The sequence below is a fragment of the Erinaceus europaeus genome, chromosome 16 (genome assembly GCF_950295315.1).
Source record: "Erinaceus europaeus chromosome 16, mEriEur2.1, whole genome shotgun sequence".
In the NCBI taxonomy this organism is placed as follows: Eukaryota; Metazoa; Chordata; class Mammalia; order Eulipotyphla; family Erinaceidae; genus Erinaceus; species Erinaceus europaeus.
In genome coordinates, this window is record NC_080177.1 from 41356742 (window position 1) to 41384741 (window position 28000).

The following is a 28000-nucleotide window of genomic DNA, read 5'->3' on the forward strand; positions in this document are numbered from 1 at the left end:
TACTCTTAAAGGCTTATAAAGAAAGGGAAAAAATAAAAATAAAAATCAATATCTAGACAGTGAGGAAACAGAGAGAGAGAGAGAGAGAGAGAGAGAGAGAGAGAGATCAAAGGGAAGTCATTCCACATGAAAATATACCAAAATTGGGAAGAGATGCTTAAGGTACAGAACTTTAACCAAATGACCCTAAATCAGGCTGAACATAATATCAGCACCTCAATCCTACTATAATTGTGTGCTTATAACTTTACAATAGGGAATGAAAAATAAAAGGTAAAATCCTGTGAAAATTGATTAGCAATAGTATGATAGTAATAGTTTCTCAGAGCAGTCCTAGTATTATCATATTGTAATTCAATTTCCATAATAACAAAACTTTAGGGTGAAACCAAGGAAGATCACTCTATTTATAGTATGTAGCCTGCTAGAGTCTGTTCTTCAACCAGCTTGTAACTTCGAAATTTTAAAAATTGTCTTTATTTTACTTTTATTGGATAGAGACAGCCAGAAATCAAGAGGAAGGGGGAGATAGTGAGGGAAAGTGACAAAAAGATACCTGTAGCACTGCTTCACCACTTGTAAAATTTCTCTCCTACAGGTGGGCACCGGGAGCTTGAGCCCAGGTTCTTCCACATCATAACATGTGCACTCAACCAGGTGAGCTATCATACAGCTCAACCTGTAAAGTTTATACAACCTCAAACTTTGGACATTCCCTAGGTTGACGCTATAGGTTTAGTCAGGCACTTGTGAGCACAATCTAATCACTGCTTAGGTCTGCACAAACAGAAGCCCCCGATTCTACTTTTTGGAACATGAAATATATGGGAAGACAGGGGAACTCACCCTCAGTAATAGACCAAGCAGCATCTTGAAGAAAATCCCAAATTCAAAGAACCAAATAAACTTCCTAGAGAAGAATTCAAAGGGTGTTCACTGAAATTATAAGGTCCATGGAAGGAAACCTCAAAAAATTTATAGAAAGAATGAAATAAAATATTAAAGCTATCATAACAAATTAGAGAATACAGTAATAATGTGAACAGGTGAGTGTGTGTGCATGCGCGCGTGCACACACACACACACACACACACACACACACCCTCTCTCACACACCAGAGGACAACACCAACAGAAAGAAAGAAACCAAAGGTTGAAGAGGACTTGAAGGATAGAGTAGAGAAAGTAATATAAAAACCCCAGCAACAAGAAAAAAGTACAAATAGAAAAAAAAGATTAAAAAATGACAGAATAATAAGAACAGGAACAACATTCATATTGTAGTGATGTCAGAACATGAGAAAGAGAAAAGGGCAGAATTCTTTTTTCTTTTTAATTAATGCATCACTTTACTGGAGAAATACTGGTTCACAAGATTTTGTCACAGGTACACAATTTCAGAATTCTTACTTGAAGAAATATTAATCAACTATTTCCCCAAACTGCAGAAGGAGATAGACAGACATGGGGCTAGCATTAGCACACCTGGTTAAGTGCACATATAGTCACACACAATGACCCAGGTTCAAGTCCCTGGTCCCCACCTCTAGGAGGGAAACTTCACTAGTGAAGTAGCAGGTCTGCAGGTGTCTATCTTTCTCCCTCTGTGCCTTCCCTGCGCATCTCCATTTCTCTCTGTCCTGTCAAATATAATGGAATGGGAAAAAAATGGATACCAGAAGAGGTGGATTCCTAGTACTGGCACCTAGCCCCGGTGATATCCCTGGTGGCAATTAAAAAAAAAGATATAGGCATATATTTCAGGAAACTTCAAGAGATACTGACCCTTCCCCCTATACACACATTTAAAAAATAGAACCTAAACTCATTAAGGAGCACAGTAACTTACCGAAGGCCAAAGAGAAAGAGGGAATCTTAAAAGTAGATACAGAAAAATCAAAGGATCACCTACGTGGGAGCTTCCATAATAATATCAGATAAACAACAGATGAGTTGCTGAGCAAGTTGTGGTATATATAAACAATGGACTACTACACACTTATTAAAATGATGATCTCACCATTTTCAGCCCATCTTGGATAGAGCTTGAAGAAATCATGTTAAGTGTAATAAGTTAGAAACAGAAAGATGAATATGGGATGATTTCACTCACCAGCAGAAAAATAAGATCAGAAGAGAAAAATACTAAGCAGAACTTGGATTGGAGTTGGTGTATTGCACCAAAGTAAAGGACATGGGTAGATGGGGGTGCAGGGGAGAGTTCAGGTCCTGGAACAGTATGGCAGAGAACCTAGTGGGGTTGTATTTTTGTGTGGAAAACTGAGAAATGTTATTCATGTACAAACTATTGTATTTACTGTCGACTGTAGAACATTAATCCCCCAGTAAAGAAATTTAAAAGACATAATATCAAATGTTTTTTCAGTATATAATCTAAAGGATAGAAAAGAATGAGAAGATATGGGAGTCGGGCTGTAGTACAGCGGGCTAAGCGCAGGTGGTGCAAAGCACAAAGACCGGCATAAGGATCCCGGTTCGAACCCCGGCTCCCCACCTGCAGGGGAGTCGCTTCACAGGTGGTGAAACAGGTCTGCAGGTATCTATCTTTCTCTCCTCCTCTCTGTCTTCCCCTCCCTCTCTCCATTTCTCTCTGTCCTATCCAACAACAACAACAACAATAATAACTACAACAATAAAACAACAAGGGCAACAAAAGGGAAAAAATAAATAAAATAAATATAAAAAAAAAGAATGAGAAGATATACTTAAAGTTCTGAAAGAAAAGGAAATGCTTTCCAGCTACGTTATTAGTCAGGTTTAAAGGAGAGATGAGTTTTTTACACTAACAACAATTAAGGGTATTTACTAATACCTTAACAATAAATACTTAATAAGAAATACTAAAATAATTTATATGCAAGGAAAATATTGAATTATTTAAACTGAATTTGAATTAATTGAATTAAATTGAATTAATTAAACTGGGAGTAGTGGATTTGAAGTGCCAGCACAGAGCCCCAGCAATAGCCCAGGGGAACTCACCCTCAGTAATCCACTACTCCCAGTTTCCATTTTTCCCCTGTTTTTTTTTCTTTTTATTTTAGTTGACAGGGCAGAGAGAAATTGAGAGGAGAGGGGAGATAGAGAGGGAGAAAGACAAGATACCTATAGACCTGCTTCACTGCTCATGAAGCGTTCCCCTTGTAGGTGGGGAGCAGGGCTTAAACCCAGGTCCTAGAGCATTGGTGATATGTGCGCTTTTAACCAAGTCCACACATATACAGATTATGTTATATACCAAACACATATAAAAATCAGTACATACTTCTTTCACTCATGAAACAATATATACTCTCACTCTTCTATAGTATTACTTTAGGTGATTCAATTCAAAAGTAATAAAGACTATTATTTACTTCTTGGCAGGGACTATTTTTAGATTACATGACACTACACAAGGGAATTCATGGAGGTCAATGCACAGAGGACACCCTAAAATACAGGATCACATTTCAATTTTTAAGGTGGTAGTTATTTTTATTTTTATTAGTACCCAGAGGATTCAGCTGCTCTGTTCTAATTCACCAACTGTTAGGTTAGTATTAGAAATATTAGGGGTAGTACAGGGAAGAGTTTTGAGGAAAGAGAGAGAGAGATGAGAATAAGAATCAGTACACAGCAGCTCTGTAGTTGTTAGAAAACTGACATTTTTTTCTTCAGAATAAAGCCACACCTGTTTTAAAAAGAAAACTGAGACATAGTGGACAAAATCTTGACCTGATAAACCACCCAATGTATTTTTTTTAATGTTATTTTCTTGTTGAATTGTCCTCCGTCATCAACATCATGCACCATGTGGATTCTGGGTTTTTAAAGAATGCATATTGTGTTTCACATTCTAATACCAAGGAAGAGAGGTATGCTTCAAAAATGTCAAAATAAAGACATAGAAAAATTAATGCCAAATCAACCACAGACAAGAAGTGTATTAAGTTACACTTACTTGTATTAGATCATCTTGCCCACCCCACCCTATCTTGCACACACCCCAAATATCACAGTCTTTTTCCTCATTCTGTCATATTTCCTAGCAACCATTACTCCAAAAGCATGTGTAAAAGTCACCCTCCATGATGAAAAAAAAAAAAAAACCAGCTTTAAAAAGTACTTCATTTGGTCATTTTTACAGGATCAATTACATATGTTGCTCAGAAATGACTTGTACATTTTCTTTCTCTTAGTTCATTAGGTCTAGAAACAAAAGCTCATGTACTTACCCTTCTTGTTAACGTCCCATCTTCCCAATTCTCCTCATGAGACTTTTTCTCACTTCCTGTGTTTCTGTCTCAAACCAGATCTGCCCCACTTTCAGAACTCTCTGAAGGCCACTCTATCAAGTCAATAGCTTTGCTTATGTAACAGATGTGTGCGAGTGGGTGAACTATGCAGTTATGAATCAACCTAGTGCTTTCATCAGCAGCTAATCTGATCTACCTCCAGTCATACTCTTAATGTGCTAATTCTGTGTAAAAGACAAGCTGTGAAGTGAAGGCACTGGTACCAGGAAGGGACATATTCCATCATGAAAACAAACAGGTGGACAGCAGAATGTCTTCGATCATCTAAGAAGTGGTTCATCCAAGTGAACTTTCTTTTACTAACAGATTTATTCTTGGGCTGGTATTAATTTAGATTTTACTTCTGTTTATAAATAAGAAGTGTTTTCCTATATGATATGCCCACGATCTGTGTTTAGCTCAAATTATCTCAGATGCTTTTAAAAAATTGGAAAAAATCATTTTATCGTCACCTAAGGTACGTTAGGAACTAAGAGTATAAGAAATGCTAATGCCCCTTTATGTGCTTCTAAAACAAATACCTGTTTTTGCTATTTTATAAGTAAAACTTTTGCAAAGCATTGACTTTACCTTTGTCGAAAAAAAAAAAAGTGAAGAAGTGATTGATGACCAGTTACCATCCTTTATACAGGTATCTAATGCTTTCAAAAAGTAAATTTCTTATAATACTAGTTCCAAATGGCTTTATGTTGAAAACTAATTATATGGTCACATAAGTTTGGAAAGCACTTTTACAAATAAATTAAATAGGTTGCATAAATGTCTTTACTATTGACATTCAATGGATTGTAATGGTGAGTATAGGTGTGAAAATACAAGAAAGAATATTTTGTAGTTCTTTATTGCGTAAAACTTTTTTTTTTTTTTTTTTTTTTTTTTTTTTACCAAAGAGACTCTTGAAGGATTAGCATGCCCTGGGACTTACCTAGGGAAATACTATCACTCCTATTCTCCATGTGCCCAAACTATGAGAATAAATATGCTTTGGCAGGTGAGAATTATTACACTTAATTATATTAAAGCACCTGTGAAAACCTCAAATTTACTTTTAAATTTATTTTATTTTAAAACATTATTATTATTTTTTCAATTGCTGGGGCTTGGTGCCTGCATATTGAATTCACTGCTCCTGGTAGTCACACTTTTTCTCTTTTTTTCCTCTTTCTAATAGAGACAGAGAGTAACTGAAAGGAGAAGGGAGATAGAGAGGGAGAAAGAAAAAGAGACAACTGCATCAGTGCTTCATACCTTATGGACTCCCCCCCCCCCCCCGACACACACACATACCCTACAGGTGGAGACTGGGAGTTTGAACATGGGTCCATATGCATAGTAATGGATAGTGTTCTACCAAGTGCACCACCGCCCACTCCCTAACTTCTCATATAGAATCTGTTCTTATTTTCTGGTAATTCAGATTTCAAGATCTTTATCAATGTTCTCCCACTGTGTGACCACATTTTCATTTGAGGTGCTCTCCTTGATACACAGAGAAGGTGGACAGTTTCATGTTTCAGAGACAAACTCTATCTTCTTTTCACAGCTATGAAAGTCACTTCAAATCCCCCTGGAACTCAGGAGTGGGCATTTATGTCATCCACGACTTAACCCTCATGCCTGGAGTATCTGGTTCAGTGTGTGTGTGTGTGTGTGGAGGGGGGGGTTGTTGCTGGTGGTAGGTATTTTACAAAATACATATTTCATATAAAATCCAGCCTGTCCATATATTTCAAAAAATATTGAGTTAAATTATAGTAATTGGCTAGCCTTAACCCAGTGAAAAATATCACTCCACACCCACCATCAAAACTGTTTGGTGGTGGCTGTAGTGTGGAACTATAAATTGCAATTTTACAACCTTGTAACAAACAACAACAAGAAAAAAGAGGAAGAAAAAACTATCACTCATAGTTTTCTGATGCAGCAAATAATTTTTTTCTAAAATGCAATATGAGGACATTTTAGAATATCAGATTATTATGTTCCTTTAGACATTTTCTGAGGGGGTGGTAATTTTCTCTGCCTTAACATTTCCCTTTCCTTCTCTGTCCCTTTCTGAATCAGTCTGCCCTATTCATTTCCTTGGCTGTGTGTGTGTGTGTGTGTGTGGGTGTGTGTGTGTGTGCGTGTGCATGTGAGGGAGCACATGCCTGCCTTTGTCTCTGTGTGATGTTGCCTCCTATAGCCACATGCATGTGGTGTCTCCATCAACTCAGCTGGGCTCCTCTCAGCTTCCTGCAGTTTACACAGGTGTCTGGCTCTTGGGGCCAGTGAGTGTTTCCTCCAGTCCTCACAGGCCTCTCTGGCATGCATCACCTCCTCCAGCCCATGCATTATGTCTGTCTTGCCTTTATCCCAAAAGGACAGGAATGCCAAAGGTAGTCAGACAGATGGTCTGGAGTCCTGATAATGGGTGTACTTGTGGGGAACAACCTTCCTAGAAAACTCCAAGGTACTTTCACATAGGAGGGTAAGGCAGAAGGTCTTACATTGTTGTAAAAGCACTTATCCATCTCTCCCTACTGCCTCCTGATTTGTGCTTACCTTACTTACAAACTGATATCTGCTTCATTTTGTTGAATTTGGGTACCCTTCTTTTAAAACTTCTCCCAGTGTTCTTTTTTTAGTTAAGTTTCTTACTTGTATGAAGAAATTCAAACTATTCAACTAGACCTCTATTTAAATGGTCCAACCAGACTGTGTGTGTGTGTGTGTGTGTGTGTGTGTGTGTGTGTGTGTGTGTGTGTGTAGCCAGGGCCTTGAATGTGCTTAATTTTACTGTTCTATGTCACTCTTTCATTCAGAGGGAGAGAGAGAGAGAGAGAGAGAGTGACTACAAGACTGGAGTTTGCTCCAGTGACAGAGCATCTTCCATGTGATACTAAAGGCTAAACCTGGGCTGAGCACATGCCCAGGCATCTTCTCTCTCTCTCTCTCTGATTTGTTGATAGACTAAATGAATGATGAATGAGGATGTGAAATGTAAATGAGGCCACTTCTCTATTATTATTTTTCCCCATCAGGATTATAGCTGAAGTTCGGTGCCAGTGCTATGAATCAATCATTGCCAACAGCTTAGCAGAGTAAAGCACCACCCAGCCCCTCTATTATTCTTCAAGATGAGTTTATATGAAGGCATAGTTGTAAGATCTTCCCCATCTCAAGTGCATCATTTGTATACAAATAACAATTATCAGTGGAATTCTTCAAGAATGTATTCCAGACAAGGTACAAAAGTGAATATATACTCTGATACATTGGATTTACAGAAGGAAATTCAATATGTAGGCCTTTAAAAAGTCCAAATACCTCTAAAGAAGGATGCTGCTCAAATTACAGAAATAAATTTATTTGACATTCTCTACATGAATGTCTGGAAGGGCTATATAACAGTATTAAAGGATACTGTTAGTTTTGACATGTTTACTATCTCACAGGCAAATTAAATAAGGTTGAAATTCTGGTAAAACTTAAAGAAGACACCATAAAGTGTCTAATCAAATGTTTACTTACTACTTAAGCCTGGATACTCTTCTCTCCTACCCCCTACTCAACTTCCCTTAATGATTTTATCTACTCAATTAACTACACAAATGAAATAGATACCCCCTAATCTCTTCTGACAGCAATGGCATTAATGTTACCCCCTTGACACTTTTTAAAAAAGAATTCACTTACTTATGAGAAAGGAAAGAGGAGAGAGAGAAAGGACCAGTCATCATTATGGTGCATGTGCTTCTAGGAATTGAATTCAGGACTTCATGCTTAAGAGTCCAATGCTTTATCTACTGTACCACCTCCTGGACCATTCGCCTTTAGAAGAAAGTCTGTATACAATTGGCCAAGAGATATACTGGCAAAAGTATATATATCAACTAAAGAACAGTTATTGTCCCCTATGACAACCTCTAATATTACCACCAAGCAAGTAAATGCAGTAAAACTTAAGATTCAGTTATATCCCACTTAACTCTAGGTCTATTCTCTCCCCAGCTTGATGTTAGATCCTATAAACCCTGTATTGGCTTGGACACAACAAATGACACTCAATGATTTAACAAGTGGGAGAAAGTTTAATCACTTCAGATGAAGAAAGGACTACAAAAGCTGGATGAGAGCAAGAGAATGGCTCCCTTAATGATGGCCTTTTTGATCAATACCAGGCCACTCCATCATCTGGGGCTCTAGTTAGGGAATCCTTGGATTCCCACTTAGATATGATGGGCCTAGACCTCTAATAGATCTTTCTTTCCACCATCACTGATCATTTCCATCAGGCACATTCGCATAAGCCCTATTATAGGCCTGGACATTTTCCTCGCTATAGAGAGTGATGGTAAGGACTGCCCCACTCTTTGAAGGGAGGCTAGGTCAGCCTACTCTGCCATATGAATAAGATTAATCTTGAAATGAGTGCAGCCTAGAATATCCCTAGTTGTGGCCATGGCCTGTGAGCTCAGACTGACAGGAACTCAGAGTCTACATGACTCCTGTGCTAAATATCAATATATATGGGCCCTAGGTCAGATGAATGGGACAGACAAGTAATGGTATTTATATACTTTCCTCATATTGGGAGCTACTCTTCCCCTAATCCAGTTTTCCCTACTCTGACACCATGTTCTAGACAATATTTTTGTCCACCTGCATGTTAGCTATCAGGCTTAGGCAAATTTACTAGTCATGGGCCTCTTGGAATATACCTAAAATAGACCTCCTAGCTTCTTCCCACCCAAAGACTCCTAATTTCATCTGCTCTAATCCTACCTTTGTGTTCCTGTTTATTAAACAAGTTGTCCTGCTTTATATCTTACTTCCTTTCAGTTACCAAGTTGCAGACACTGCTATGATACCATTCTAACTTCCCAAATGATTTCACCAATGTGTCCTGAAGTCTCTCTTCAGAGCCCAACCTCACTAGGGAAAATTAGAAACAGGCTGGGGTTATGGATTGACCTGATAAAGACCATATCCAGTGGAGAAGCAGTTATAGAAGCCAGACCTTCCATCTTCTTCTCCCCATAAAGAACTCTGGTCCATATCTCCAGAGGGATAAAGAACAGGGAGATTTCCAATGGAGGGGATGGGACACAAACTCTGGTGGTGGAAATTGTATTTAGCTATACCCTTGTTATCTTTCAATCTTGTTAATCATTTATTAGATAATTAATAAAAATAAAATCATAAGTAGTAAAAATGTTTGAAATTCTGGCACTGTAGCATCTACTATTCTGTCTTCCATTATTTCTAAGTGTCTATATTATTCCTTTTAAACTTAGTTTAAATACTTCCTATCCTCAAAATATTTCTTAATCATCCTCCTCCCCACTGTTCAACTCTCATTATACCTTATATGCCTCTCACATATAAGGTATAATGTTATTCTTCTATTTCATAATGATTGTGAGTACTTTCATTTTTAGCCAGCCCATATATAGAAGTCTTGGAGGGTGAAAATCTATGTCAGATCCATCTTTTTCTTCTTCCAAAGCATCTAATACAGTATGTCACATGTAACAAGCACCTTTTGAATAGATGTGAATAAATTGAATGGAAAAGTATAAGTGGCTTTGGACTTGTGAATTTTTTGGTTTGGATACAAATGAGGATTCCATATCTGAGATAAATTTAAACAATAAAATATCATGCTAATGCTAATATCTTCAAAGAAGTCTGCCATATATTAAAGAAAGAAGACTTTTCAAGGAAAAAGCCAAATTCCTGAGAAGAGATGGGGAATTGGTTCTTTAATGAGAGCCCACCTAAAGGAGTATTAAAGGGTTTACCCTACCAAGGGAAATACTTCTTTTCTGCAGATACCCACTGCCCCTCCCTGTAAGGATCTTGGCATACTACTTTCATGTTTATGAACCTGGGTTAAACAACTTCATCTTTAGATCTTTCTCCAGGTAAAGTCTTCACCTTTGAGGGGGGAGTATATAGTTATCAAAATTGCAGTTTTGTGGAATTCCAACCCTTAGTTAATATCTTCAAGGTTGCAAAACGTTACTACTTGCCAATTCTAAAATTTAATGTTCCACTTTCCTCACTTGAACTTTATTTGCTTAGGATTTCAGACGAAACCTTCCTTTGTGTGTGCTCATGTCTGGAGGGCAGTTCAAGAAGGACTTCCTAATTTTGTCAAGATACTGGCAAGCATTCTGCTAGGACAACAGGGCCTCAAAGACTTCTCTGCCTTGCCTGGTAGAATTCTTTTCAGTGAAATGCAAGTCTTAGTGTATCATGAAAAGCATATTCATAGCAATTGCAGATAACATTTTAATTTAAACATGTACCTCCTGACACAGTATTGACACGGTATTGAAAGTGACTCTTACATATATGCTGCTGATCTAAGAGTTTCCCCTGCATAATTTTCTGTTTATGCTATGAATTATTTCAAAGCTAAATTTGCCAATTTCAATGAACATTTCTAATATATAAACTTGTAGTTAGAACCATAACGCCAAACACTTCAAAAGATTTTTTACTAGCACTTATCTGAGAGCTATGTACCTAGGTAGAAAGTCTTTGAAGAGCAATATAGGATGACATATTATAGGAAGTTGAAAAGGTTAGAGCAGAACACACACTTGATTTTATTAGCTGGAGCCCTGCCAGTTGGACAAAAGTCTGAGTTTGAGTGGAGAGATTCTCAGCACTCAGCCTAGACCCACAGAATTAGAGTACCTGGATGCTGGGTCCAGAAAATAGTATTTAAACAAGCTCTTCAGGTGATTCTTATATCTGGTCAAATTGGAAAGTCAACTATGTAGAAGCCAATTATGTGGAAATTCACTATCACAAATTTTGCAGCTTTTGTAAGCAGAGCAAAGCAAAGCAAGGACCACTTTCTAAAATTGAATTTGAAAAGTTGCCATAGCTCTAAATCATTTAATTCTAGTCTTACACCGGGATTAACATCTCCCTGGAATTGGAAGAGTTAGGAGTTCATATTGCAAACATATAATAGTAGAAAGTGATTATATGTACTTATGACAGAAGGAGAATAAAATACAATTATGATAATAGCACTGATCATGAGGAGCTCCTAAAAGCCTAGTGGAGATTCCCAGGTTTTCTTGGACCACATTTTAAGAATTGCTATTTTATACCAATGGCTAGTTGTATCCAGTTATATTCACCAGTTGTTTAGGCAGAATCAATGGAACTGGTAGTGATTATGCTTAGTGAAGCAAGTAAGGAAGTGAAAGACAAGTACCAGATGATTTCACTTATATGCGTAGTATACAGTTCTGAAACACATGAACTTGAAAAAAAAAAAAAAAAATATATATATATATATATATATATATATATCCCATATCTGTCACCTTGGGAGAACTATGGTGCTTATTGCTTGAGGGAGGGGAATAGAACTTTGGTGGTGAGAGTGGTATCGAATTATACCCCTATTATCTTATAATCTTATAAATTACTACTAAAAAACAATAATTCCCAGTGTAATTTCTAATCATTTAATTATGTATTCTTTTATTTTAAACTCCTTTCATGTGTAAACATATTCTCCATTATGTCTTGCCTTTATAGTTAAACAACAGGCTTTACAGATACAAAAATTCAGAAATATAACATAATAAGTATGGGCAAATTGATCTTTTTAAGCATATCTGTATGTGAACAAGAGAAGAACATTGAGTCATATGATCTCATACTATAGGCAGGGTTAATCCAGAAAGCTTAGTAACAGAAAAAAATTGAATTTTATTTAAATGGAATTAAAAACATCTATAGCGTATATTCATTCAGGTATTTATCGCATTTACTCATCAAACAGGCTGGATTTCACATGCTGATTTTTAAAGAACATTTCTGGTCATAGTATGCATGAGTTGAGTAACAATTCCACTACCAAAAGTCTTCATAAACTTGGGACAGACTTTTATACTCTATAGTTTTTTTTTCCCTATAAACCATGGGAAATACTACCAGTCACCTTTCTTGTAGGGTTCTTATGGTGGTAAAGTGAGGTAATAATTTTGAAGTGTTTTAACACTGTATGCACACATGGTAGATAATGTTCATTGGTCAAATACTTGTTGAAAAAACTCTAAGTAAATGTCTATTAATTCCTCTTTCAAAATACAACTGACAATTATTTTGTTACAAAATCAGTTTTGTAGCACTCTATGTCTCTTTTTTATTTAACCATCTACCTTAGTACAGTTTCTCCCATTACTTTTTTATATATTTTTCTAAGTGTCTCACATCTGGGCCTCGGAATATGTAGGTGATGTGTTTCACAGGTAAAAACATCAATTATCAGAACAATATGTGTAACCACCCTATACTTCATGCACTTATATTTTCTTCTGAGTCCTCAAATTAGGTAAACATATTGTGATACTATTACATATTCTCTGAAGTATTGCTTTCTTATATTAATAACAATCTTCAGATGACTGTCCCAAACTTTTCACAAAACATCCATTTCAGAGATATTTTAGATACTAAATGCACCTTAAATTTTTTCTTCTCTGTGTCTTCACATTAAAATTAAAATTAGCTAACAGACTGTCAAGAGACCTTTTCCTCTTCTGCAACTGTTCTCACTCTCTCCACACCTGACATTAGGAACATGTGCCTGAGAATGGCCCTTGGTTTCTTCTATGACTCATTGTTAATCATTATAAGGAATAGCTCCATCAGTTCATAAATTTGAAGTAAACTCGATTTCCCACATAGTCTGTTAAATGAGCATCAGCAAGCTGTTCAAGCTGATTCATAAGCTCTTAAACTCTCAGTATTTGGAAGAGATTTGGAGTATATTGACAAACAAATTTGTGTATGCTAGGTTTGCTCAAGCAACGCCTTCTCTATCCTCTAGGATATATAAGGAACCTTCTGCAGGCATCAGCTCCTCAAAATAAACATTTTAAATCCAAGTCCATTAAGTAAGTGTAAATTATCTACCCCTCATGTTGCAATGACAGCACGAATTTGGAATAATCTTGCTCAGTATTAAGTCAATATTGCCTCCTAAGAGTCAATTAAATACTAAGATCATATAGCTGATTATTAATTTAAATACATACAAACCTGCCAGACAAAGGTATATTAAATCACTGAGGCAGAAATTATTTACCCAGACATTTATGGAATATTCTTGCATATTTATTATTATTATTATTATTATATTATTATGTGTGTGTAGTGTTAGGGTCTTGTGCATGTATATTTCTTTTATTTTAGATAGGCAGGGAAGGATAGACTTCATAGCTCTGGAGTTTCTTCGGGTACTGTAGCAGTTTCTATGCAGTGCCAGGTTTCAAACATGGACCATATTCATGGCAAGGAACATACATTATCTGATGAACAGTCCTCGGTCCTCTCTTGCAAATTAAAAGCAATGACAACAACAACAACACAATTTGTGATTTTCTGTAACTCATTTTCTTCTTGAAAAAAAATACTGGGGCTTGGTCCCTATAGGAGGAATTCACTGCTCCCAGAGGCCACTTTTCCCTTTTCTTTTTAATTTTTCTTTATTTGATAGAGTCAGAGAAAAATGGAGAGAGAAGAAGATAGAGAGTGATACCTCAACCTTGCTTCACCACTTATGAAGCTTCCCTCCTGCAGGCAGGGACCAAGGACTTAAACCTAGGTCCTTGCACATGAAAACAGGTGCCCTCAACCTAGTGTACCACCACCCAGCTCCTGTTTTGCTCTTTTTTATGCCTATTTGACATTTACATATCTTCTTTGGTAAAATGTGACTTTTTCAAAATGAGGCTTTCTTCTGACTGTTTCATCATAGGAGTTATTCATACATTCTGGATATAAGTTAGTTAAACCAAACATATAACTGTAAATATTTTTCTTAGTCTCAGTATTTCTTTTTCTTTCCTAACACTGTCTTTCAAAGAATAGAAGTCTTTAATTCTGATGATCATTCATTAATTTTTATTTTATAGGTTGTTATTTTTTGAAGTTATTATTTCTTGATCTTAGACCACAAAATTTTTCTCATGTCTTATGAATTGTATAGTTTTAATACTTACTTTTAGATGCATTAAAAGCTAATTTTGTGTGATAGTAAGGGTCAAAATTATTTTTACATATACTTGTCTGGTTATTTCAACAATATTTATGGAAAATCTTTGTCTACTGAATAAGCTAAGACTTTTACTGAAAAATTAATTCATTAGACATGGGTAGATATCTATATATCCACTTCTCTTCTGTTTCATTTTTACCATATGTTTATCTTTATGCCAATGTCACAATGTTTGGATTACTGTAGCTTTGTCTCTGAAAGTTCTACTTGAGATTTTTCTTATTTATTTATTTATTTTTATTTAAGAAAGGATGTATTAACAAATCCATAGGGTAGGAGGGGTACAACTCCACACAATTCTCACCACCCAATCTCCATATCCCACCTCCTCCCCTGATAGCTTTCCCATTCTCTATCCCTCTGGGAGCATGGACTCATGGTCATTGTGGGTTGCAGAAGGTAGAAGGTCTGGCTTCTGTAATTGCTTCCCCACTGAACATGGGCATTGACTGGTCAGTCCATACTCCCAGTCTGCCTCTCTCTTTCCCTAGTAGGGTGGGTCTCTGGGGAAGCGGAGCTCCAGGACACATTGGTGGGGTCTTCAGTCCAGGGAAGCCTGGCCGGCATCCTGATGGCATCTGGAACCTGATGACTGAAAAGAGAGTTAACATACGAAGCCAAACAAATTGTTGAGCAATCATTGACCCAAAGCTTGGAGTAGTGGAGAGGAAGTGTTAGGGGGGTACTCACTACAAACTCTAGTGTACTTCTGCTTTCAGGTATATATTTTGCAGTAGTTTATGGATACGTGTGAACATATGCCTTCTCACAGAAACTGGTGTATATCTAGGTTTTGGAACTTTGTTAGAAAGTGAAACACCTGGGATGGAATCAGAGAATACCATGAAAGGAAAAGTCTCACCTGAGTAATGAAGCTGAAGGGTTGTCATTCCACATATGAAGTCTCTGGACACAGTCTGAGCTGAAGCATGTTGAGGTGGCAATCATTGTGTTGATTAGGTTGCGATCGGCAGATGCAATATTATTTGATATGGATTGGGAGAGGCATATGGGAAAGTAGGCCCTATCCAAGGTTCCAGGACTGGGGGAAGTAGAGGCTCTATAGTGGAGATGTGAGGTTCCTGCTGTCTTAGGGTTCAAAAAGACAATCGATAGTTAATGTTATCATCACATTATTTGTTAATTGGGTTAACTTTGAAAAGTCCTTTTGTGGATCCCGGGAAGATGGCAGACTGAGAAGCTGCTAACAGCGTGTTCTCTGATCACATCTTCTGGAAACGAAATCTGACTCAGAGTGGACTCTGCTCTAGTTCCCTTTCCCCTCTTGTTACCCCTAGAATATACAGTGGATAATAGATTTGCATAACTGTCTATTCTTGCTATCCTCTCTTTCTTTTCTCTTTCTTCCCTTGGATTTGGTTACTATTTTTTCACGGACTGGAGAAATTGTTTGGCTAACTGGTAACGATTAAACTGCTTCAATACTTACTTCAGTTGCTACTGTAATTCCGGAGGTTGGTGAGTGCAATTGTCATAAAGGTATTTAGCACAGTATTACTTGTACTCAAGACACAACAACTGAGGAACAACAGAGCATAAAAAAAAAGAGAAACACATAAATTTAAAAAATGGGTAGATTAAAAACAAATAAAACTGCTACTCCAATGAATGAAGACAAGAGCACAGAAGAAACTACAAATCAGCCAGAAGTAACCATACATAAGAAAAGTATGCAAGCAATAATAAACTTATTAATCACAGAAATGAAAACAACATTGGAGGAAAGGAATGGCAGTATTAGGGAAACAACAGTTGAGACACCCAAGAAAAATACTGATTATCTTGAGGCAATTAGAGAACTGAAAGCGGAAATAGCTGTAATGAAGAAAGAAGCTGAGGCAAGGGAAAGCAGACTAACAGAAGCAGAAAACGGAATTAGTCAGACAGAGGATGAGTTAGAGAAAAATAAGAAAGAGGTGAAAGAGCTAAAAAGAGATTGAGAGACACTGAAAACAACAACAGAGACATATGGGATGATCTCAAAAGAAGTAACATTCGTATAATTGGCCTGGCAGAGGAAGAAAGAGAGGAAGGGGAAGCAAACATTCTACAGGAAATAATACAATAAAACTTCCCAGACCTGAATAACAGAAAGGATATCAAGGTTCAAGAGGCCCATAGAGTACCAAACAGAATCAACCCAGACCTGAAGACACCAAGACACATCATAGTCACAATGAGAAGAAGTAAGGATAAAGAAAGGATCCTAAAGGCTGCAAGAGAGAAACAAAAAGTCACATACAAGGGAAAACCCATAAGATTATCTGCAGACTTCTCCACTCACACTCTAAAAGCCAGAAGGGAGTGGCAAGATATCTATCGAGCCCTGAATGAAAAAGGGTTTATCCTGCTAGACTTTCATTCAAGCTAGAAGGAGGGATCAAAACCTTATTAGACAAACAACAGTTAAAGGAGGCAACCATCACCAATCCGGCCCTGAAAGAGGTACTAAAAGACCTCTTATAAACAAGAACATCACTATAATACTTGTAATATATCAGAGTAAACAATTTTTTTTAGAACAATGGCACTACAATACATTAAATCCATAATATCAATAAATGTCAATGGCTTAAACTCACCCATCAAAAGGCACAGGGTGGGGGGATGGATCAGAAAACATAACCCAACCATATGCTGCTTGCAAGAATCCCATCTGTCACAACAAGATAAACACAGACTTAAAGTGAAAGGATGGAAAACTATCATACAGGCTATCGGTTCACAAAAAAGGGCAGGAACAGCCATTCTCATCTCAGACATGATAGATTTTAAATTAAATAAAGTAATAAAAGATAGGCAAGGACATTACATAATGATTAGATCAATCAGCCAAGAAGACTTAACAATCATTAACATCTATGCACCCAACGAGGGACCATCTAAATACATTAAGCATCTACTGAAATAATTTCAAAAATACATCAATAGTAATACAATAATAGTGGGAGACTTCAATACCCCACTCTCACACTTAGACAGATCAATAAAGCAGAGAACCAATAAAGATACAAGAGAATTGATTGAAGAGATTGACAGACTAGACCTCTTGGACATTATCAGACTCCTCCACCCCACAAAACTGGAATACACCTTCTTTTAAAATCCACATAACACATACTCAAGGACAGACCATATGTTAGGCCACAAAGACAGCATCAGTAAATTCAAGAGCATTGAAATCATCCCAAGTATCTTCTCAGACCACAGTGGAGTAAAACTAGCATTTAACAACAAACGGAAAATTATTAAAAGACATAGAATTTGGAAACTAAACAACATGCTCCTTAAGAACCACTGGGTCAGAGACTCACTCAAACAGGAAATTCAACTGTTCCTGGAAACTAATGAAAATGAAGACACAACCTATCAAAATATTTGGGATACAGCTAAAGCAGTACTGAGAGGGAAACTTATAGCCATACAATCACATATTAAACACCAAGAAGAAGCCCAAATGAACGACCTTACTGAACACCTCAAGGACTTAGAGGAAGAGGAACAAAGGGACCCTAAAGCAACCAGAAGGACAGAAATCACTAAAGTTAGAGCAGAAATAAACAACGTCCAAAATAAAAGAACCATACAAAAGATCAATGAAGCCAAATGTTGGTTCTTTGAAAGATTAAACAAAATTGACAAACCCCTAGCCAGACTCATCAAACAAAAAAGAGAGAAGACTCAAATTAATAGAATTGTAAACGATGCAGGAGATATCACAACTGACACCGCAGAAATCCAGAGAATCCTGCGAAACTTCTATAAAGAACTATATGCCACCAAGCTAGAGAATCTGGAAGAAATGGAACAATTCCTAGAAACCTATGCACTTCCAAAACTGAACCAAGAAGAACTACAAAATCTAAATGCACCAATCACAGACAAAGAAATTGAAACCGTTATTAAGAATCTCCCCAACAACAAAAGTCCTGGACCAGATGGCTTCACAAACGAATTCTACAAAACTTTCAGGAAAACAGTTAATACCCATACTTCTTAAGCTATTCCATAAGATTGAAGAAACAGGAATACTCCCTTCCACCTTTTATGAAGCCAACATCACCCTGATACCAAAAGCTGATAGGGACAGAACAAAAAAGGAAAACTACAGACCAATATCTCTGATGAACATAGATGCCAAAATATTAAACAAGATCTTGGCCAACCGGATACAGCAACACATCAATAAGATTGTTCATCATGACCAAGTGGGATTCATCCCAGGAATGCAAGGCTGGTTCAACATCTGTAAGTCAATCAATGTCATTCACCACATCAATAAAAGCAAAGCCAAAACCCACATGATTATCTCAATAGATGCAGAGAAAGCCTTTGACAAAAACCAACACCCATTCATGCTCAAAACTCTACAAAAAATGGGAATAGATGGGAAATTCCTCAAGATAGTGGAGTCTATATATAGCAAACCTACAGCCAACATCATACTCAATGGACAGAAGCTGGAAGCATTCCCCCTCAGATCGGGGACTAGACAGGGCTCTCCACTGTCACCGTTACTCTTCAACATAGTATTGGAAGTTCTTGCCATAGCAATCAGGCAAGAGAAAGAAATCAAAGGGATACAGATTGGAAGGGAAGAAGTCAAGCTCTCACTATTTGCAGATGATATGATAGTATACATAGAAAGACCTAAAGAATCCAGTAGAAAATTCCTGGAAGCTATTAGGCAATATAGCAAGGTATCAGGGTACAAAATCAATGTATGCAAACACTAAATCTGAAGAAGAAGACATCCAGAAATCACTCCCATTTACTGTTTCAGCAAAATCAATCAAATACCTAGGAATAAAGTTGACCAAAGAAGTGAAAGACTTGTATACTGAAAACTATGAGTCGCTACTCAAGGAGATAGAAACTGATACCAAGAAATGGAAAGATATCCCATGCTCATGGATTGGAAGAATAAATATCATCAAAATGAATATTCTCCCCAGAGCCATATACATATTTAATGCAATACCCATCAAAGTTCCACCAAGCTTCTTTAAGAGAATAGAAAAAACACTACAATCATTTACCTGGAACCTGAAAACACCTAGAATTGCCAAAACCATCTTAAGGAAAAGAAACAGAAATGGAGGCATCACACTCCCAGACCTTAAACTATATTATAAAGCCATCATCATCAAAACAGCATGGTACGGGAACAAAAATAGGCACACAGACCAGTGGAACAGAATTGAAATCCCAGAAGTAAATCCCAACACCTATGGGCATCTAATCTTTGATAAGGGGGCCCAAAGGATTAAATGGAAAAAGGAGGCTCTCTTCAATAAATGGTGCTGGAAAAACTGGGATGAAACATGCAGAAGAATGAAAGTGAACCACTTTATCTCACCAGAAACAAAAATCAACTCCAAATGGATCAAAGACCTGGATGGCAGACCAGAAACAATCAAATACTTAGAGGAAAACATTGGTAAAACAGTTTCCAACCTACACCTCAAGGACATCTTTGATGAATCAAATCCAATTGAAAGGAAGACTAAAGCAGAAACAAACCAATGGGACTACATCAAATTGAAAAGCTTCTGCACATCCAAAGAAACTATTAAACAAACAGAGAGACCCCTCACAGAATGGGAGAAGATCTTCACATGCCATATATCAGACAAGAAACTAATCACCAAAATTATAAAGAGCTCAGCAAACTTAGCACCAAAAAAGCAAATGACCCCATCCAAAAATGGGCAGAGGAAATGAACAAAACATTCACCTCAGAGGAGATCCAAAAGGCTAACAAACATACGAAAAACTGCTCTAGGGCACTGATTGTCAGAGAAATGCAAATTAAGACAACACTAAGATACCACCTCACTCCTGTAAGAATGGCATACATCAAAAAGGACAGCAGCAACAAATGCTGGAGAGGATGTGGGGACAGAGGAACCCTTTTACATTGCTGGTGGGAATGTAAATTGGTCCAGCCTCTGTGGAGAGTAGTCTGGAAAACTCTCAGAAGGCTAGACATGGAACTTCCATATGATCCAGTAATTCCTCTCCTGGGCATATAACCCAAGGACTCCATAACACCCAACCAAAAAGAGGTGTTCATAGCAGCACAATTCATAATAGCTAAAAGCTGGAGCAACCCAGGTGCCCAACAACAGATGAGTGGCTGAGAAAGCTGTGGTATATATACACAATGGAATACTATGCAGCTATCAAAAACAATGAACCCACCTTCTCTGACCCATCTTGGACAGAGCTAGAAGGAATTATGTTAAGTCAGCTAAGTCAGAAAGATAAAGATGAGTATGGGATGATCCCACTCATCAACAGAAGCTGACTAAGAAGATCTGAAAGGGAAACTAAAAGCAGGACCTGATCAAATTGTAAGTAGGGCACCAAAGTAAAAACCCAGTGGTGAGGGGTAGACATGCAGCTTCCTGGGCCAGTGGGGGGTGGGAGTGGGCGGGAGGGATGGTTCACAGTCCTTTGGTGGTGGGAATGGTGTTTATGTACATTCCTAGAAAAATGTAGACATATAAATCAGTAGTTAATTAATGAGAGGGGGGAAATCAATTGTATGTCTCAAAGTTTCTCAAAAGACAAACTGAATCCTTTTAATATATAGGCTATGTATTTGATATGCGGACTCTCTCAAAAGCCTAGACCAAGTAGATTAGAAGCATCCAATAACACAGCTATATACAAGATACTGGATACTGTACAGCAAACTATAACAAAGGGACTTTTCAAAGTTAACCCAATTAACAAATAATGTGATGATATATTAACTATCGATTGGCTTTTTGAACCCTAAGACAGCAGGAACCTCACATCTCCACTATAGAGCCCCTTCTTCCCCCAGTCCTGGAACCCTTGGATAGGGCCAACTTTTCCGTATGCATCTCCCAGTCCAAACCAAATAATATTGCATCCGCCGATCACAACCTAACCAACGCAACGATTGCCACCTCAACGTGCTTCACCTCAGACTGTATCCAGAGACTTCACGTGTGGAATGACAACCCTTCAGCTTCATTACTCGGGTGAGACCTTTCCTTTTATAGTACACTCGAACTTCATTTCAGATAGTTCACTTTCTAACAAAGTCCCATAACCTAGATATACACCAGTTTCTGTGAGAGAGAGCTTATGTGCACACGTATCCATAAACTACTGCAAAATATATACCTGAAAGCAGAAGTACACTAGAGTTTGCAGTGAGTACCTCCCTAACACTTCCTCTCCACTATTCCAAGCTTGGGATCATGATTGCTCAACAAATTGTTTGGCTTCATATGTTGACTCTCTTTTCAATCACCATGTTCCAGATGCCACCAGGATGCCAGCCAGGCTTCCCTGGACTGAAGACCCCACCAATGTGTCCTGGAGCTCCGCTTCCCCAGAGACACACCCTACTAGGGAAAGAGAGAGGCAGACTGGGAGTATGGACCGACCAGTCAACGCCCATGTTCAGCGGGGAAGCAATTACAGAAGCCAGACCTTCTACCTTCTGCAACCCTCAGCAACCCTGGATCCATGCTCCCAGAGGGCTAGAGAATGGGAAAGCTATCATGGGAGGGGGTGGGTTATGGGGATTGAGTGGTGGTAATTGTGTGGAGTTGTACCCCTCCTACCTTATGTTTTTGTTCATTAATCCTTTCTTAAATAAAAAATTAAAAAAGAAAAGAAAACAAACAAACAAACAAAAAAACTCTAGCACTAGAAGTGTTAGGGATTTAACCTTGATCCTTAAGCTTGTAAGTCCTGTAACCTGCCAGCAGAACTATTTCCTAGGCACTATATGATTCTCTATTGAGATTTTGAAAATATTTATAACAGTAATGGGCATGCAGTACCTGTGCTGAACATTCAACAAAAGATTGAAAAGCAATAGAATGAGAAAGAAAAGTTGATATCCTGAATGGCAGGCTTTTGTGATTTTAACACATCCATTTTCTTTTCTTCTTCTCTTTCTTTCTTTCTTTCTTTCTTTCTTTCTTTCTTTCTTTCTTTCTTTCTTCTTTTTTGCCTCTGGGGTTATTGCTGAGGCTCAGTTCCTGCACCATGAATCCACTGCTCCTGGAGGCCATTTCCCCCCCATTTGTTGCCCTTGTTGCCGCAGCTTTGTTGTGGTTATTATTGTTTTTGTTGATATCGTTCATTGTTGCATAGGACAGAAAGAAATGGAGAGAGGAGGGGAAGACAGAGAAGGGGAGAGAAAGATAGACACCTGCAGACCTACTTCACTGCCTGTGAAATGACTCCCCTGCAGGTGGGGAGCCGGGGGTAGGAAACCAGGATCTTTAAGCTGGTCCTGCTGCACTACCGCCCGACCCCCCATTTGCTTTATTTCTTTGCAAGTATACTTCCATCATTTTAGTCAAAATATTGTTCGTAATATTGATATTTAAAGAAAAAGATGTTGCTATGACTTGATTAATCAATAAAAAGTGTATTTAAAAAAATGAACCTCAAGGAGGCTGGGCAGTGCAGCATGTGATAGAGAACACATGTCTCCAAGCACAGACACACAGGTTCAAACACTAGTCCCTACTTTTAGGGAGAACATTTTATGAATAATTACCAGTGATACTGGTATTCATTCTCCCTCCCTCTCTTTCTCTCTCTTGTAGAAAAGTAAAAGAAAAAAGAAAAACCTTAAAAAAATAATAGGGTGGGGGTAGATAGCATAAAAAAAAAAAGAAAAATCCTTTTGTTAGGGTTTGCTGTACAGTATCCAGTATCTTGTATATAGCTGTGCCATTGGATGCTTCTGATCTACTTGGTCTAGGCTTTTGAGAGAGTCTGAATATCAAATACACAGCCTATATATTAAAAAGATTCAGTTTGTGTTTTGAAAAACTTTTGAGACATACAATTAATTTTCCCCCTCTTGTATTAATTAACTAGTGATTTATATGACTACATTTTACTAGAAGTGTACATAAACACCATTCCCACCACCAAAAGACTATGACCCATCCCTCCCACCCACTCCTATCCCCCACTGTCCCAGGAAGCTGCATGTCTACTCCTCACCACAGGGTTTTTACTTTGGTGCTCTACTCACAATTTGGTGAGATCCTGCTTTTAGTTTCCCTTTCAGATCTTCTTCCTCAACTTCTGTTGATGAGTGGGATCATCCCATACTCATCTTTATCTTTCTGACTTAGCTGACTTAACATAATTCCTTCTAGCTCTGTGCAAGATGGGTCAGAGAAGGTGGGTTCATTATTCTCGATAGCTGCATAGTATTCCATTGTGTATATATACCACAGCTTTCTCAGCCACTCATCTGTTGTTGTGCACCTGGGTTGCTTCCAGGTTTTAGCTATTATGAATTGTGCTGCTATGAACACCTCTTTTTGGTTGGGTGTTATGTAGTCCTTCGAGTATAACCCCAGGAGAGGAATTACTGGATCATATGGTAGGTCCATGCTTAGCCTTCTGAGAGTTTTCCAGACTGCTCTCCACAGAGGCTGGACCAATGTACATTCCCACCAGCAATGTAAAAGGGTTCCTCTGTCCCCACATCCTCTCCAGCATTTGTTGCTGCTGTCCTTTTTGATGTATGCCATTCTTACAGGAGTGAGGTGGTATCTTAGTGTTGTCTTAATTTGCATTTCTCTGACAATCAGTGCCCTAGAGCAGTTTTTCGTATGTTTGTTAGCCTTTTGGATCTCCTCTGAGGTGAATGTTTTGTTCATTTCCTCTGCCCATTTTTGGATGGGGTCATTTGCTGTTTTGGTGCTAAGTTTGCTGAGCTCTTTATATATTTTGCTGATTAGTTTCTTGTCTAATGTATGGCATGTGAGGATCTTCTCCCTTTCTGTGAGGGGTCTCTTTGTTTTTGTGATAGTTTCTTTGGATGTGCAGAAGCTTTTCAATTTGATGTAGTCCCATTGGTTTGTTTCTGCTTTAGTCTTCTTTGCAATTGGGTTTGATTCATCAAAGATGTCCTTGAGGTGTAGGTGGGAAACTGTTTTACCAATGTTTTCCTCTAAGTATTTGATTGTTTCTGGTCTGACATCTAGGTCTTTGATTCATTTGGAGTTGGATTTTTGTTTCTGGTGAGATAAAGTGGTTCAATTTCATTCTTCTGCATGTTACAACCCAGTTTTCCCAGCACCATTTATTAAAGAGAGCCTCCTTTTTCCATTTAATCCTTTGGGCCCCCTTATCAAAGATTAAATGTCCATAGGTGTGAATTTCTAAATTTCTAGAACTATTTTTTTTTCTTTTGGTTCTTGGGACGTCATTGCTCCAGCCTGAGCCTGAGCCTGAGATTGTTGAGTGGAAAAAAGAGACAGAAACTGAGAAGCAAAAAATGAAAGACACCACAGCACAAAAACTGCCTCCAACATGTTGGGAGCAAACTCAACTTGCGTTGCACACTAGCGAAAACAGGTGCATTTTCCAAAAAAAAACATTTTTTCCCAGGAACTCTCCTCCTCCTGTTCATCCTTCTCCACTTCCTCCACCCCTCTCCACCCCTGAATCCATGCCCTTCCCTTTCCTTCTCCCACTCACTTTCCATCTCCTTTTTCTTCTCCCTCTCCTTCTCCTTCCTGTCCCCCTCCTTTCTTTCTTCCCTGGGGTTTCACTGTTCCAGGATAACAGTGTCAAATAGAAAGAGTTAATCAGAGACTGAGAGATATAAAAGAAAAAAAAAGACATCAGAGCCAAAACTTCCTTCAGTATAATGGGAGCCAGACTCCTAGGTTACACATTAGGCAAAGTAGATGTACTATACAGGTGAACACTTTTGTTAGCCAAGTTATTTTTTGTTATTCCTTTTAATTTTTTTCTCCTGGCCATGAATCCTATTTCACTTAATCTTTGGTTGGTTGCTCAATATAACAAATTTTTCACTATTTGTTGTTGCATTTTGTTATAAAGTTTAAATTGTGTTTGATTTCATTTAGGCACATAATTAAGTTACTCAGGATTAGTTGGCTTATTATGAACTTCTTGGTGATATTTTAGTTGGATCCAGAGAAGTTTTTACTTCTGGTGTTAATTTAAACTCATTATCCAGGCCTGGGAGGTGGCACACTTCGTTGAGCACATGTTACAGTGCGTAAGGACCTGGGTTCAAACCCCAGCCCCTACCTGCAGGGAGAAATCTTTGCAAGTAGTGAAGCAGTGTTACAGGTTTCTCTCTGTCTCTCTTCCTCTCTATCACTACCTTCTCCATTTCTGGCTATCTCTGTCCAATAAATTAATAAAGATATTTTTTTAAAAAATTTTAAAAAACTATATTATTTCTGAAAATTCTGACAGATACCTGTGTGTCACAAGGTCTTTCCTCATTAGCTGAGAGAACAGGAATTATTTTCATCTCTACGTGAGTGATGGAAATAGTTATGTCTATTTCCTTCCAGTATTTCTCTCCTGTTTTACACCTAACTAATAAGTGCTGAAACCTTTTAAGTATTCCCATAAGCCTAGATAGTCATTATGGTATTGCTCCTCAATATACAAAGAAAGAATTACTTGTTAATTAAAAAAAAAAAAGCCGAGTTGCCTCCTCCGAGGCCACCTTCACCCTTGTCACCACTCCCTCCCTCGCTCCCTCCCTCCCTGTGGAGAAGATGGAGCCGGTGACTGTCGCGCCCCGTGAGAACGGGGACTGGCGGGGGGGAGGGGGGGGGCCGCTAGGCTCAGGCCTGTCGGAATCCCAGCGTCGGGCCGAGCTGAGGCGGAGGAAGCTGCTCATGAACTCAGAACAGCGCATCAATCAGATCATGGGCTTTCACAGGCCCGGGAGCGAGGAAGAAGAAAGTCAAATTAATTCAAGGCAGCAGGAGAGTGATAAACTGAATTCCCTCAACATTCCTTCAGTTTCTTTCTTTTTTTTTTTTTTAAATATTTATTTTATTTTATTTATTCCCTTTTGTTGCCCTTGTTGTTTTATTGTTGTAGTTGTTATGGATGTCGTCGTTGTTGGATAGGACAGAGAGAAATGGAGAGAGGAGGGGAAGACAGAGAGGAGGAGAGAAAGACAGACACCTGCAGACCTGCTTCACCACCTGTGAAGCGACTCCCCTGCAGGTGGGGAGCCGGGGTTCGAACCGGGATCCTTATGCCGGTCCTTGTGCTTTGCGCCACCTGCGCTTAACCCGCTGCGCTACAGCCCGACTCCCCATTCCTTCAGTTTCAAAGCGAATAGTGCTGGGTGATTCTGTCTGTTCAGGAACCATTGACCAGCAGAGTGTGGCTGAGGGGAAGGGAACTCAGCTGGGAGACAAACTGGACTCTTTCATGAAGCCCTCTGAATGCAGTAGTGATGCCAGCCTGGATCTTCGGCAACGGAACAGAGGGGACCTGTCAACTGATACTGTCCAAAGGGGTTCTCGCCATGGCCTAGAACAGTACCTCTCCCGATTTGAAGAAGCAATGAAGCTAAGGAAACAGCTGATTAGTGAAAAACCCAATCAAGAGGATGGAAATACAGCAGAAGAATTTGACTCTTTTCGAATATTTAGATTGGTGGGATGCGCCCTTCTTGCCTTTGGAGTCAGAGCTTTTGTTTGCAAATACTTGTCCATATTCGCTCCATTTCTTACTTTACAACTTGCATACATGGGACTATACAAATATTTTCCTAAGGGTGAAAAGAAGATAAAGACAACAGTACTAACAGCTGCACTTTTGTTATCTGGAATTCCTGCTGAAGTGATAAATCGATCAATGGATACCTACAGCAAAATGGGCGAAGTCTTCACAGACCTCTGTGTCTACTTTTTCACTTTTATCTTTTGTCATGAACTGCTTGATTATTGGGGTTCTGAAGTACCATGAACCTGTAGAATCAGGATAGTCTTACAAAAAGAAAGTTTCTCTTCCATATCGAAATATCTTGAAAGGATACAAATTGGTTTACACCTTTATGTAATACTCTACTATATAGGAGTTGTAAAACTACTTGGTTAAGAATGAGACTGCAGGTTCCCTGATTTAAAAGGGCTGAGTATGTATTAGTAACTAATATGAAGAATAGAATATCAGTGTCATTAATTGATGTTTTTGTTTAATTGTAATAGAATTGCTAGTCTGTACCTCTTCCTAACTTCTCAGATTCGTAATTGCTCTTCTTAGGAGCTGAGCTAGTGCTTTTAGGAAAGCAAATTAATGTGTTTTTTGCCAGCTTCAAGGGCTGCATCTTGTATTTGTATTCTGTCCTGAGAAATGGAGTCATCATAAAAATAAAATGAAAGAACCTGAAAAAAAAAAAAAAGCCTAGTAAAGTAAGAACATTTTGTTTCCTGTCCTGATGAGCTATCTTGGTGGCCCTGTAGGAATGTTTATTTGATCAACATGGGATTATAACATTGGAAATTACCAAGAAAAATATCTCATATCACTGACTGGTGGATGAATAAAACTTATACATAAATAAGTTATTCAACTTTGTATTTTTTTTATTTTAAATAATTTTATCTAAACCTTTTAGATGTTTGGCATGTGTCTTGCTGTGTGTGGCCAAGGCTCAAACTCTGACACCCCATGGGAGGCTCTATAGCACAAGACAAGCTTCAGTTGTTCTTTCTGTCTCTGGATCTGAATGAATAAAGTGGCCCAGAGTCCTGAAATTACACATATGTGA

At 38.2% G+C, this 28000-nt stretch overlaps 1 protein-coding gene across 1 annotated transcript in view; it reads left to right on the top strand.

Annotated features, from left to right (window-relative positions):
• Positions 1-27620, top strand: part of LOC103117331 (guided entry of tail-anchored proteins factor CAMLG) — an 84492-nt gene extending 56872 nt beyond the window's left edge. Inside the window, exons 2-3 of the mRNA XM_060175588.1 lie at positions 25910-26223; positions 26537-27620. Of these exons, the coding sequence (XP_060031571.1) occupies positions 25910-26223; positions 26537-27195 (973 nt within the window). The 3' untranslated portion in view covers positions 27196-27620. The remainder of the gene's footprint in view (positions 1-25909; positions 26224-26536) is intronic.
• The last annotated feature ends 380 nt before the right edge of the window (positions 27621-28000 follow it).